The 15,097-nt window shown below is 42.6% G+C and overlaps 1 protein-coding gene across 4 annotated transcripts; it reads right to left on the minus strand.

Moving 5' to 3' along the window:
- Positions 1-3: 3 nt before the first annotated feature.
- LOC147628014 (glycerophosphocholine acyltransferase 1-like) lies at positions 4-3,651 on the minus strand. 4 transcript variants are annotated; one of them, XM_086814985.1, is made up of 9 exons: positions 3,239-3,651; positions 2,481-2,594; positions 2,306-2,392; positions 2,161-2,218; positions 1,958-2,058; positions 1,762-1,857; positions 1,585-1,678; positions 1,227-1,464; positions 4-1,102 (listed from the first exon to the last, which is right to left on the minus strand). In XM_086814985.1, the coding sequence occupies exons 2-9, from the start codon at positions 2,541-2,543 to the stop codon at positions 454-456; spliced, it is 1,386 nt and encodes a 461-aa protein (XP_086671111.1). In that variant the 5' UTR covers positions 2,544-2,594; positions 3,239-3,651; the 3' UTR covers positions 4-453. The 4 variants fall into 4 exon arrangements, with proteins under 4 accessions (XP_086671111.1, XP_086671113.1, XP_086671112.1 ...); XM_086814987.1 differs by lacking the exon at positions 3,239-3,651 and adding an exon at positions 3,051-3,163; XM_086814986.1 differs by lacking the exon at positions 3,239-3,651 and adding an exon at positions 2,742-3,055.
- Between the last annotated feature and the right edge of the window lie 11,446 nt (positions 3,652-15,097).

Consider the following 15,097-nt stretch of genomic DNA (forward strand, 5'->3'; position numbering starts at 1 on the left):
TGCTAAACTTGGAATTCACTTCCTCAACTCTATAAATCAGATATCTTACAATAAATCCTGATGACAACTAGCTCTTAGAGCACGTATCTTTGGTGGACAAGGGGGTTGCGAAGGCTCTTGCCATATATCATAACCAAATGGACACACGTCTTCAATTTTACACATCAGATATCTCACTATAAATCCTGATGACAACTAGCTCTTAGGGCAGATATCTTTGGTGGACTTTCATCAAACAATGGGCTGATATACCTTTACAAGACTCTATTTCCCAAATAATGACCAATCAAACACCTATCCCTGTACAAAATTTCCCTACATGAATCCCTGATGTATGGTCAGGAAAGTTGAAGATGGTATGCTCAAACATTGCAAGCCTGTTGCAAGCAAGGTACTGACTTGTTCCAAAACAGGACTCCATATATTTTCCCAAGCGATACCTGTCTTCTCATATCAACCTGCACAGGCCACCTGTCCACTCCACTCCAAACCCCTTGCTGCAGAATTGTGTCCTGTGGTGCATACCACTTCTCTCCGTGGCAATATCTGGTGATTACCAACCGTCGATCTCAGCAGTCGAAAAGTTGCAGCATCATCTCCACACTTACTCCCTAATCTATCATATCCTCGTTCCTCAATAGATCTGATCAAAGTTTCTTGGCTTGGTCTTCTGCAAAGGGCACACACTGCTTTCTTATCAGTCCTAAAGTTGTCAAAAACGACGTTTGCAAAGGATGCGACACCTTCTGCACTTGTACCCATGTCCTGTGTATCTGAAGTATGTTTTGATGAAGAAAGAGCCATGCCAGCTTTCACCGCTGGACCATCATTTGTCCCGCTCTTTGCCTTCCTCTTGGCAGCTTGGCGAGGCATAACCTCAAACACAAATTTTCCTCCATTCCATACAGTCGCTGAAAGCTTGAAAATCTCAAATCCAATGTGTAGGCGATACGATTTAAACATGGGGACAGTCAGAGCCAAAGTCACAATGGTGAATGCTGCTTGGATGATTGCATACATGTATACACGATTCTCAGCACCAAGTAGACCACTCAGCCACCACCATAAATTGTTAGCGCGTTCCGCCTTGCGCTTCAGCTCCCTATGCCACCAGCCAAAAACAAGATAAATAACTAACTTGATAACTCACCCTCACCAACGCTAGCAATGGATGCATTAAGCAAAGGTGCAACGATGCAAGCACATTGGCTCAGAGAGTCAGAAACCTGTATGATGTCATAATCTCAGGGTCACCCAGAATCCTTTGCCGCCTTAAGCCTTCCACCACGAGAAAATAGAGAACTTGCCAGATGCAATACACCATCAGAGGCACAAAAAATAGCCACATCCACAGGGTAGGGATGCTATTTACCACAGGCCATACAGGCCAGGGCCCTGTTTCTTCGATTGAGTGAGAAGGGAAGGTGCTCGTATCCCACCATCTTAGGATGAAGAAGACGGTCCCTGGCACAATTGTAGAGGCAGGTATTGCCCATTAGAACATCCTTCATCTCTTCATAAAACAGACCAGGAAGTTAATCGCCACAAAGTAAGAGGTGCCAACATGACATGGAATTTACATACCAGGTAGGAGATGAATCAGGACGCTGATAATTTTATCGATGGAGCTGAATACTAGACTACACCTCCAGACAATCAAGGCCCAGGCTAGGGGTCCCTGCCCAATGTTTTTGAATGAGGTCAAGTCCTCAATTAAGCACTACTGTCAGGCAACTTGTGGGCACTGGTTTTATTTCGTACCTCAGAGAAGGAAAAGCACAGCATGAACAACCTCTTGTTGTTTGGAAAAAACAGAAGCATGGACACAAATATTGCATTGGCATAGTAACAAAAATCCTGTTCAAGGAACAAAATATAGGACTTTAGTAGATGAAGCAAGGGTGTAGGGGTAGCATCGAAGGTCTTGCTCAGAACCAAAAACGGATATTAGGCTCACCAGTAAGTAATAATGCCATTTTTTGATGCGGTAATAAATCCATCTAAGGGGTGCAACAAAGATGAAGAATAAGCAGTAAAGCCGAGGAATGTCTTGAGGGCCTGCAATTTGATGCAAATTCTAAATTTCCTCATACATCAAAAGTCACGATAAGAGAGAAAAAACGGCAATCAGATATGGACATAGGTTGGTAATGGTCTTACTGGAGCCCAGAAGGTAGCAAAACAGCCCAAAAGACAGAACCCCCAGACAATAGGTGACCTGTGTAGGAGAGACAGACCCAATAAGCACCACCGATCTGATAAATTGATCATCAATGCATGGTGATGAGCAAGCACGAGAGCATACCTTGTTCAGAAAATTTTCATGTTTGTCGGCATGCTTGACGATCTTCTCAGCTTGTTTGCTGAGCACCTTTTGAGTTTGGATGACTACCTGTGTTAAGCACATGGGGACGAAGATCAAAGGCAAGTACACTGTGCATGTAGCATGGGCAGATCCGGATGTTTGAAAAGAATCTTACCCTGGGTGATGACAGTGCAAGCGTTGAATGCCCTCCAGCAGCGGACAAATCCTTGATAGCCATGATAAATTGTGTTACAACACAGGGCACTTTGGAGATAAGACCTCTCTTTTTCTGCAAAGGAGAAGTCATGTGATGCAATGGAGTAACATATAAAGACAGATCGTAATTTAAGCAAAACAAGAGATTATGAGTTGCAGATGGCTGTGATGAGTACGATAAAGCATGCACAAGATGGGAAGGGTATGTATTATTTCATACGGGAAGTTAAGATGATGGCAACATGGGCACTGGAGGAATCTGCAACGTGAAACCGGCAGTTAAGCCAGAATTATATATGCATAGAGAGTGCGGACTTGGTAGGCCATGTGAGAAAAGAAAACGGCATGATGATGCAGTCACCAAGTGAAACCCTAGGACGAATGGGAAAAAACCTTTTTACCCTTCTCACCCCCAAGGGAAAGAAACTAATCCAAAACCTAGCTTTTCCCTGAAACCCTACTTTGGGAGCGGATGAAGCCCAGCTTGGCAAATGAAACCCTAAGCCTGTAACTGTCAGAGTGCGCTTACTCCTGGGACCTGTAACCATGAGCTCGGCAGGGAATATGCGGACGAGAAACGGTAGCGAATCTGGCACCATTGCTCGCATATTCCAAGGAATGATTGATTGGAAAGACGGGCGGAATACGAACTGGCAGAAAAAGCAAAACTGATAAATAATGGCGATAAGGGAAGCAAAGGAAGACAAAGATTCGTACCCAGCGAGATGCTTTAATGGTGGTAGGGCCTTTGCTGGCGATGGCGGAAGTGAGCACGCTTCAAAGACTCATCGATCTATAGGTCCATGGCCCGCACAAATCGGGCACGTGTGGTGAAGCCCCGCAGACGTCGCCATGAACGCGAGGCTCACTTCTAAGGGCTGAACGCCATCGCCACATGAGCTATTGTGACTTCGTAAAATAGCAAAGATTTCTTGGATCTCTTCCGGCTATAGCGATGCTACCCGCTTGTTAACAGATCTTTCTAGCATGGCGTCTCTGTCTATGGCGATTGCCCATGCGCGCGTCCTCCTGCCAGATATTTCACTCACTGTGTAGTCGGGACTGCTGCGGTACTGGTCAACGTAAAATAGTTTCACATTGATCGGGCATTTGGACCAGTCTCAAAGTCCGACAGACTCGGGATTATTTGTATACATTATTTGTTCTCAATGTGTTATCACTAATAGAAAAAGCTACCACAATTTACAAAACCCGACCTTTTGACCTGCTTCTTCAACATCTTAACTAACAGTTGGAAACATGGCCATGCACAGGAGGGAGGGAGCGAGGGAGTGGAAGAAGAGGTGGAGAGAAGCATAGACATAGATATGGAAAAGAGAGAGAGAGAGAGATGCAATAGAACTCATGAACACAATGATTGTATTATACTCACACCATGTTTATCTTTTGACATGACCCTTAATAAGGGGTATTCACACCTAAGAGGGTGTTCTGAGATCGGCCATGAGACCTCCATGAACCTGCTAGAAGAGAATAGGGCAACTCTCCACCCAACCGCCGCTGGATATAGGAACCCTAGCCAACTAAAATAACCATGGTCATCCCGAACTCCCTTGAACTGCCTGACTCCCCCTAGTCCTACACGTGTCCTGACACTACCCCTTTTTGGAAGAGTTTTCATCCTCGAAAACAAAGATAGGATATCGAGTCTTTACAATACTAACCTCCTCCCAAGTTGAACCTTCTTCCGGTCTATCCTTCCACTTAACTAGACACAGTTATCTAATTCTATGACAAGTTTGTCTCTCTTTAAAATCCAAGATGCGCTCTGGCTCATGTGGTAACACCGGAGGCTCAGTTAAATCTACAAGAACACATGTATCCACCACATTGGCATCTTCGCCTAGTCATTTCTGCATGAGACTAACATGAAAAACTAGGTGAGTCTTAGAATGTTTTGGTAGAGCTAACTTGTAGGCAGCTTCATCTACACACTTAAGTATTGTGAAAGCTCCACAATACCTAGGCAATAACTTTTAAGTCAATCTTGCTAAAGTATTGCGCACCTTGCAATTGATCACAAAGCTCATCAACTCGCGGTAACGGATACTTATTCTTTATTGTGATTGCATTCAAAGCACGATAGTCCACACATAAACGCATAGACCTATATTTCTTCTTCACCAATAAAATTGGTGATGCGCATGGTGAATTCCTAAGCCTAATGAAGCCCCTGGCGAGGTAGTCAGCAAGCTGGCGCTCTACCTCACTGGCTTCACTAGCGCTAAGCCTTTACGGAGGCTTACATCCTAGTTTAGCACCCTTGAGCACTTCAATGGCATGCTAGACATTGCGCTCATGGGGCAAACCAGACGGCAACTCACTTGGAAACACCATGAAATTTAAGAAAAAGACTATGCAAAGAATTAGAAACTTATTGAGTGAGCTTAGGAAACCTTTAGTTTGTTCATTATTACATAGCACTAACATGTTGTTCACATATGACAGAATTGAGAGATTCGATACTCAAACTGGAATTAAAATCACCACCACTAGCATCATCATGAGACAAAACTGAAGGAGACATGTAACACAAAAGGAGATTTTCTATTTCATGAGCATGTACAAGGCAATCCACTTCTGCATAACAAATGAGTGGACATGGGGGCACATCAAGTTCACCTTGCAAATGAACTTGTTTACCATTGACCTCAATATCAAAAGTATTATCTAGATAACTACGAGAAAGAGATGGTCCTAAATGAAACAACCATTCATGACTCAAAATAACATCAGCTCTCGTAATATGCATAACCTGAAAATCTAAGTGCATTTCATGTCCCTGATATATTGAGTGGTACTTGCTTAACCGCGGTGTCCCATACATGCTTATCATGCCAATTAGCAAGAGATACCATGTATTTATGATCACTAGGGCTTTGTGTCAGTTTTAATTTTTTAACCAAGTGATAATTCAAAAAGTTATGTGTAGTCCCATCATCAATCTCATGACATGAACTCTTCGTTCGTTGATGTGTCCGTGCATCCGAACTCTTCAAAAAAGTTTTAAGAAGCTTTAAGTGGCAAGACTTGCATTGTGTGCACTGCCTTACTACTGCCCTTATCGACATCTTTGCCATATAATTTTTCGTGATCAGCAACCATATAATTCTGTTTATCTTGATCAGTAGCCATATAAATAAAACATAATTTTTCCTTTTTAGCTCTCTTATAATCTTGTGGAGACAAGGGAGCCCTTGGCCCCTTAGCCTTCTTAACCACATCATTACCTTGTTTGGCCCCCTTCCGTTTGTTCCCCTTAGAAATATAGAAGTTGGATGCTCCAACCCAAGGTGTCTTGACCGTGCATTTCTTCTCAATATTATCATCGATTATTTGTGCACTGTTAATGGCCTCTTCTAAAGTTTTAGGATATTGAGTTTTAGCCTTAGTATAATATTCATTATCTAGACCATGCAAAAAACCTCGTACTTTATGAAAATCATCCAAACCTTTGAGCTTGAGAATTATCTTGTGATACTTAGAAATATATTGGGTCAACATAATACCTTCCATCTTACAATTGTCCCAAGTATCCCAATTGCAATCCTTCTCATTCTCAGGTGAGAATTCTTTCCAAGAAAGAGTGCCTCAAAAGCAACCCATGTCGTAGGTCGATCGCTTCTATCGCCGAGACTCATCCACCACTTTTAGGCCTTTCCCTCAAGCATAATACTTGCCTTGAGCATGCGAACGGCATTAGGAGAACACTTCAAAAGGTGCAAGTCTGTCCACTTTTGTAAAAAAAGTGTTCACTGCATCTTTATTATGCTCCTTCTCTTCTCCGTGGAACACAGGAGGCTTCATGCTCTTGTGAGCATAGCTACCACTTCCTGATTCCTAGGTGTTTTGGTGTCTTGAGTTGACCCCCTAGGAGTAGATGCCCCTAGAGTATCAAATCGGGACACCTCAAAATCCTAAACTAGCGACCAACTGCTTAAGAGTCTCTTGCATGGTCTGTAAACTTTGAGAAAGAACAAGTAAACTTTTCTCAATATGCTGTGTGCTTGATTCTAATAAAGTATGTGCATGTAAATCCACAAATCCATGATCACCCGCATCCAAATCAGCTATATTAGTATCCAAAGATGGATGACCGCCATGCCGCTGACCCTCGGGGTGCTCAAAATCTTCTGAGGTTTCTTGTTTGTTGCTTGTGTTAAGCGCCGGTGGTTCTCTTGTTATATGCCTCCTCGACTACTTGTTGCTCATTGTTTGACTGTTGAAAATAGCCATATGGTATGGCTATTATATGCCTGCTTGATGTGTGCAACCTATTCTCCCATGATTTGATGCGAACAAGACGACGAGGGACAGTGGTTAGGAGAGCTTCCTATGTAGAGGAAAGCAAAGGATGGATGAACCTGCTCTGATACCAGTGTGAGATCAACCATGAGACCTCCATGAACGTGCTAGAAGAGAATAGGGAAACTCTCCACCCAACCATCGGATATAGGAAACGAGGGACAGTGGTTAGGAGAGCTTCCTATGTAGAGGAAAGCAAAGGATGGATGAACCTGCTCTGATACCAGTGTGAGATCAACCATGAGACCTCCATGAACGTGCTAGAAGAGAATAGGGAAACTCTCCACCCAACCATCGGATATAGGAAACGAGGGATAGTGGTTAGGAGAGCTTCCTATGTAGAGGAAGGCAAAGGATGGATGAACTTGCTCTGATACCAGTGTGAGATCAACCATGAGACCTCCATGAACGTGCTAGAAGCGAATAGGGAAACTCTCCACCCAACCATCGGGGATATAGGAACCCTATCTGGCTCAAAATAGTCGTGGTCCACACATGTCCGAACTCCCCTGAAGCGCCTGACTCCCCCTGGTTCTACCTGTGTCCTACCAGGTGTTCACAACACCAAAATAACCTAGACATAGCCCACACTAGTGAGGCTCAGATAATCCCCCCTCCCCAGAGTGAAGGTGACCCGAATGCAAATGAATGGGATGAGAATACATCTTTGTCTTTTATAGCATCAAGGCATTACAACAACTCCAAAAATACTTAGATTTTTGGGGGACAACCCGGGCCAGAGACCCTAGATCGAAACATAAATAAAAACTAAAAACGTAGGAAGAATCCCTATCTATGTCAGTGAAGATCCTTTTGCGGCATCGTTTCCAAGCAATGGAAGCTTGGTTCATCCTTTTAGGCACATGGGACATGGCAAAGCACTCAGATGTGGATGTACAAAGCACTCAGATGTGGATGTGGATGTACAAAGCACTCAGATGTGGATGTGGATGTGTTTGATGAAGATGTGAATGTCGATGCCGAACACATATGCCTTGACATGCATCAATGCTGAAAGATTTGATCGCTCCATCAAGGAATCATAGGATGTAGAACAAGTGGTGGTCTCAGCATCATAGATTGAAGAACCTATTGGTGCATCCCTAATCCCCTCCTTTAAGGAAGAAAAACATTGAAAGAAAGATTGATCCATTGAATCTCTTACCAAAGAACCAAGGTACTGCACATATTGTTAATGATGATGAATTCCTCGATGCTTCAAATCTTTGTAGAATCCCCCTTGTTGATAACTTTAGAAAACATAGGGTCACTGTTGCAGTTGCAAATTCATGTCATCTCCCGCATAACATAGTGGGTCCTCATGATGAAGAAAACATTAATTGTATACTTGTCATAGCAAGGAACACCTCATGAGAGCAATATAATGATTATAAACTGGTTACAATAAGGAATTTTTTAATGAAAAACGCTGACTTGTATGGACTGTCAATAGGGAAAAAATGCATCATAATGAGGCTGCTATATGGACTGGTTATTAGTTGGTCTGAAACGCAGCATATAACTGTTGCCATATATATATAGGTAGTGATGTGTGTGAACACACTTAGGACCGCCGGGGCACTTTTTCCCTCTTTAGGAGGTTTTTTCCCTCGGCTTGTATATATGCCCATCATTCTAGGGCTAACTTATCTTTGTACATTGACACAATCTAATACACTTTGTGTTGTGTGCATTCTTGCTTCTTCTTCTCCAAGCTTTGTGTGCTTTCCTGCAATCCTAATTCCAACAATTTGTATCAGAGCAGGCATCGGCTTCCAGGGCTACGCCGTCAGCACCCTCTGACTCACGTTCTCCGATTGAGGTGAGTTTTCACTAGCGCTTGCAGGTCCCTACACTCTGCAAATAAGCTCGTAGGGCAATGCGTTCTCAGAATTTGCATCTGAGGTCGTTTCGGGCTCCGTTTTTGCATTTCAAGTTCTGCACAGGTGTTTTCGTCATTTTCTGCAAAAAATTTTGACAATGCAGTTTTCTGCAAAACGGGCATACGTACTCTATTGTGGACCGTGCTACATAGCACGAGTTGGTTTCTGTTTAGTGTTTGCTTCATTACAGGTAGCTTTTGCATCAGTTTCAGTCAGTGGCCATGGCTGATAACAGCAATGATGTATTTCGCATGTTATCTCTGCTGATGACAAATTAGATGGAGACAGCAACTACCCACTTTGGGCATACATGATGCAGCATGTTTTGGTTGCAAAAGGAGTGTGGAACATTGTGCAGGGTATGGATGTACGTCCAGGTTCTGTGGATGTAGGATCTGTTGAGGATGTTGCAGGTTCTAGCAGCTCTACTGTTGTTGCTGTTTTACCCACTGCTGAACAAGCTCGTTGGGATGGTAAAGATGCACAGGCTCATGCCTTGATTGCACTTTCTATCAAACGTAACATCACCCCACATATTCGTTCAGCTAAAACAGCAAAGCAGGCTTGGGATATTCTAGCTGGTTTGTATGCAGGTCGTAACGAGGCAAAAATCGCTTACCTGTGTAAAGAGCTAGAATTGAAGATTATGCAAGAAGATGATGACATGAATGTTTTTCTTGCTGAGATTAAAGATCTCAAAGAATAGTTGATTTCTACAGGTGAGATTATTCCTGATCATTCTCTTGTGCAAACTGTTCTTGATGCTTTACCTGAGACATATCAGACTTTTGCTTCCACGTGGAGACTTCTTAATGAGGACAGACCTGATGCTGTCAAGTATGATACTTTAGTCAACAAACTCTTGCAAGAAGCGCAGTCCAGGCAAAATAGGGCCAGGCAGCGTGCAGTTGATCAAGCATTTATTGCTGCCCAACAGCAGAGAAGAAGTGGTAAGGCAGCCCCTTCCACTGTTTCTTCTCCTATTAGTAGGTCTGCAACTTCTTCTCCTTCCACAGGTAGCAACAATAAGTCTGAGAAGGCTCTTGATAAAGGCAAGAAAAAGACCAGGTGCAACTATTGTAAGGCAAATGATCATGTCATTAAGAATTTCCCTAAGCTAAAGGCTAAAGAGGCAAAGAAGAAAGAGTCAAATGCAGCCACAATAGCGGATGCTTCTACAAATGCAGATTCTGCAAATGTTGTGCAGGATACAGAATGGGCGTTTAGCGTGTATTGCCAGTATGACCCATCTGCACATGATGCATGTTTGGCAGTTTCTGTTGACTCTCATGTATGGTATTTTGACAGTGGTGCTACAAAGCACATTACCTCGCATCGTGATATGTTCACTTCTCTTGAGGCTGTCCCTAATGGGAATACTGTTACATGTGCCAATAATGCTTCTTACCCAGTGAAGGGCATTGGTAAAATTATGCTTACTGCTGCAAATGGTAGCGCTTTCACACTTTCAGATGCTTTATATGTGCCAGGGATAAAGAAGAATCTATTGTCTGTCTCTGCGCTTGCTAGACTTGGATTTGTAGTCAAATTTGTGGATGACAGATGTACTGTTCATGATTTGACATCTGGTGATACGATTATTGCATCTGGCACCTTGTTTCGTGGGCTGTATAGGCTCAATTCTTATGACAAGTGTGTGGAAGATTCAACAAATGCAGTTTCAGATGCAAAACTATGGCATGCTCGTTTTGGTCATCTGAACTTTGTTAGTTTGCTGCGTTTGCAGAAATTTGGTCATCTGAACTTTGCTAGTTTGCTAGTTTGTTGTGTTTGCAGAAATTTGATATGGTTGCTTCATTGCCCCCTCTTGAGGCACCATTGAAACATGTTTGTGAAGGCTGTATTTTGGGCAAAATGCAGTGTTCTGCGTTTCCAAAGGATGGTTCTGTGCGGGCCACTCGCAAATTGCAGCTTGTACATAGTGATGTATGTGGGCCTATGCAAACTCTGTCATTTGGTAAACACTTGTACTTCGTGACTTTCATTGATGATTACTCAAGGCATGCATGGGTATATCCACTGAAGGCAAAGTCCGAAGTGTTTTTGTGCTTCAAACAGTTTTTTCTTATGGTTGAAAATGTATCCAATCGTACTGTGGGCACCCTCCGTTCTGATCGAGGGGGGGAGTACATGTTTAAAGAGTTTGATGCATTTCTGGCTAGTCGTGGGATAAAACACCAATGTACAGTGCCGTATACCCCTTAGCAAAATGGTGTTGCTGAGAGGAAGAACAGGTCACTTATGGAGATGGCATGATGTATGGTCAAGAGCCAAGCTTTGCCACATGCGTTTTGGCTTGAGGCTGTCATGTGTGCTGCATATGTACTCAACAGGTGTCCCACTAACTCCCCACTAAGGCCTTGCAGTCTATTACTACATACGAAGCTTGGCATGGCAGGAAGCCTTCTATTTGTCACTTGCGTGTCTTTGGTTGCTTGGCCTATGCTTTAGTGCCTGTGCAACAATGCAGAAAATTGGATGATAAGGCTGTCAAATGCATTTTTGTTGGCTACAGTGCTGAGAGCAAGGGTTACAGATTGTATCATCCCCGCAGTCAAAGCGTATCTTGATTAGTCGAGATGTTGTTTTTGTGGAAGATGCTGTGCAGCCTTTGTTATCATGTACCAAAGAGACAGGTGTGAGCTCACGGGATGTATTTAATACATTGTTGCCTCTATTTACAGGTGGGAATTCAAATGTAAGTCCTAATGAGGTAAATATTCAGCCTATGCAGATTTCAAACGATATCATAGATCAGCCTATTTCTGATGCAGATTTACAGGATGTAATTCATGAGGATAGGGCTGAAAATGAGCAGGCTAGAGGTATGCCTAAATGGCTGGTACAAACCTTGCGTGATAGTAAGATTGATGCACCTATGACTAGTCGTACTCGTTCAGGTTTTCAGCATGCCTCTTATGCATCAGATTGTTATGCTTTGGCTGTGTCTAGTATGTGTGAAGAGGAAGAACCTCTTTCATTTGATGAGGCACAAAAATCAGAAAATTGGTTGGCTGCAATGCAAAGTGAATATGATGCTATAATCAAGAATGGTACATGGTCTTTGTGTGATTTGCCTATTGGTAAAAAGGCCATTGGATGTAAGTGGGTTTTTAAGTTGAAACGAAAGCCAGATGGCAGTGTTGATCGCTATAAGGCTAGACTTGTTGCAAAGGGTTATGCTCAAGAAAAGGGCATTGATTTTGATGAGACCTTTGCTCCCACTTGTCGTATGACTACCATTCGTAGCATTTGTGCATTGGCAGCTCATAATGGTTGGAATGTATATCAGTTGGACATAAAGACTGCGTTCTTGAATGGAGATTTGCATGAGGAGGTGTATGTATCGCAGCCTCGTGGTTTTGTTCAAAGAGGGCAGGAAAACAAAGTGTGCAGGTTGAAAAAGGCTTTATATGATTTAAAGCAAGCTCCACGAGCTTGTTGGTATGAAAAAATACATGCATATTTGACTGCACATGGGTTTCAGAATAGTCCACAACAGAAAGCACTTTGTATGTTAAACGTGTGGATGGTGTACATCTAATCATTGCTCTCTATGTCGATGACATGCTACTCACAGGACCAAATGAGAGTCATATTGCTGATTTTAAGGCTGATTTGAATGCCTCTTTTGAGATGTCAGATTTGGGGCATTTGCATCATTATTTGGGGATACAATTTAAGCAGTGTGATGGAGGTATTGCTTTGTTTCAGACAAAGTATATTGAGACATTGTTGCGGAGATTTGGCCTTGAAGACTGCAAGCCTATTGCTACTCCAATGGAGACAGGTTTAAAGTTGAGTCTTCATGATGCTGGAGATCACTTTGATGTCACACTCTATCAGACAGCTGTTGGTTGCCTCATTTATGTATGCATTACGAGGCCGGACATTCAGTTTGCAGTCTCATAGGTGAGCAGGTTTATGCATAGCCCCGGGTCTCAGCATTGGAAGGCAGTTAAACGCATCTTTCGCTACTTGAGTGGGACCATACATGTTGGGTTGTTTTATCCCAAGGGGGGATCGTTGTCGCCAGATTTACATGTTTTTCGAACTCAGATTGGGCTGGTTGCTATGACACAAGAGTTTCCACAAGTGGTTTTTGTTTCATGCTCGCTAGCTCATGCATATCTTGGTTGAGCAAGAAGCAACCTACTGTGGCCACTTCTAGTTGTGAAGCTGAGTACAGGGCAGCTTTCACAGCTACGGTTGAGTGTGTGTGGCTCAGACGGCTTATGGCTGACTTGGGTGTTGGACAGGAGTCTGCCACCTCTATCTTCACTGACAGTCAGAGTGCATTGGCAGTTGCGAGAAACCCAGTTTTTCATGCTCGCACAAAGCACATTGAGGTGCATTATCACTATGTCAGGGAGAGACTCTCAGGCAGGAGAGATCAGCTTGGCCTATGTGCCAACACAGGACAACCTCGCCGATCTTTTCACAAAGGCGCTTCCTTGTGAGAAGTTCGAAGCTTTCCGCAAAGCTTTGGGCTTGCTCCCCTTTGTGGACTGATCTACTTCGGGCATGGCACTCCCCTATACATGAGTGCAAAGCTTTCCGCAAAGCTTGCTCCCCTTTGTGGACTGATCTACTTCGGGCATGGCACTCCCCTATACATGAGTGCCAGCTCTCGTTCACACCATCACTCCCAGGGGGGATTTGTTGCCATATATATATAGGCAGTGATGTGTGTGAACACACTTAGGACCGCCGTCGGGGCACTTTTTCCCTCTTTAGGAGGTTTTTTCCCCCGGCTTGTATATACGCCCATCATTCTAGGGCTAACTTATCTTTGTACATTGACACAATCTAATACACTTTGTGTTGTGTGCATTCTTGCTTCTTCTTCTCCAAGATTTGTGTGCTTTCCTGCAACCCTAATTCCAACAATAACATGCATGATGAAGGGAGAAAAAAGTGCAGCATATAACATGTATGATGAAGGGAGAAAACACAGTGCAGCAGCATATGAAGGGGGCGGCTCATGATGAAAAAAATACATAGATGCTCATGGAAGGCTGAAAACACATAAACTCTAAAAAGCATAAACCCTAAAAATGCAAAAGGAAAGAAGGTGAAACATGGTGATGGAATGGAGCCCATCTTTAATACCATGTTGGAAACATGGCCATGCTCAAGAGGGAGTGAGTGAGAGTGGAAGGAGAGGTGGAGAGATCAAGCCATGGTGTGTGGAAGCAGACATGGAGGAGAGAGAGAGAGAGAGAGAGATACAACAGAAATTAAGTGAGAGAAGATTGCACCAGGAACACAATGATTGTATCATGAATGATAATACTCATACCATGTACAATCCATTTATAGGCACAAGGCCTTTATCTTTTTACCTAACCCTTAATAAGGGATATTTACACCTAAGAGAGTGTTCACACCAAAACAACCTAGACATAGCCCACACCAGTGAGGCTCGGATAATTCTAACACTAGCTATAGCACCCAACCACTACTACCTTTTTTTGGGCATGCAACAAAAGGTACAACCACACACCATTTGCCTTTCTTCATGGAGGCATGCCAATTAGGATGTGTGTACATGTATATACATCCTTTTTTATTGAACATGGATATGTGCGACCGTGCGCATGTGTAATATAGATACATCAAGATATAATATATATTATTATAAATAATATAATAGTATATATTATTATATTATAAATAATATAATAATATTGACAAGATCTCATGACACCTTGGAGAAGAATTACTCAAGCTCAAACTCAAAAATTAATATAACATAGACTTTGCACAAATTGAAGACCAAAACCTTACTTAAACAATTCAACAAAATAGCATAAACAATGAAAGCTTGAAAATAGAGAAGAAGTCACTATCGACACATGGTTGGGTTCAATCTCCCTTGGGTGAGTGTGGCCCATCGTATCGCTCATCGATATTTAAATATATTGATGCTTGCTTTTACAAAAAGATACTCCAAAAAATAAAGCCTAATAGCTTTTTGAGTGGAGAAGCTCCTTCCAAAATTATAGCAAGCCTAATTATAGAGTCTTGGGCCTACCAAAAGCATAAAATATTATTTGTTATGTACAAAGGTTTAAGGCTAAGGCCTTCCAAAAAAATAAATGCCAAATATGAAAACCTAAGGGGTGATCACATGTCTTCCAAGATATCTCATTGTGGTCTAATACATGTTCCACCCATGACTATCACATGGTTTACCACTCAATCATCGCCTACACCAAAACAATATTAGTCAGTGCACACAGCCAATTAAACACATTAATCTTGACTATATCATACTAGTGCACACATTTTATTAAACATATTAATCCTAGAAAATGATATAAATAAAAGGTGCATCCCATAC

This window comes from Cibotium barometz, chromosome 20 (assembly GCF_041138505.1).
Source record: "Cibotium barometz isolate CiBa-2024 chromosome 20, ASM4113850v1, whole genome shotgun sequence".
NCBI lineage: Eukaryota > Viridiplantae > Streptophyta > Polypodiopsida > Cyatheales > Cibotiaceae > Cibotium > Cibotium barometz.

Bases quoted from the DNA above. Each gene is read 5' to 3' on its own strand.
- LOC147628014 (XM_086814984.1), bottom strand. From the start codon at position 2,612: ATGACTTCTCCTTTGCAGAAAAAGAGAGGTCTTATCTCCAAAGTGCCC. The intron at 1,679-1,761 runs GTACGAAATAAA...AACATTGGGCAG, and splicing joins TGTGCTTTTCCTTCTCTGAG to GGACCCCTAGCCTGGGCCTT. The intron at 1,465-1,584 runs GTATGTAAATTC...CAATTGTGCCAG, and splicing joins CCTGATTCATCTCCTACCTG to GGACCGTCTTCTTCATCCTA.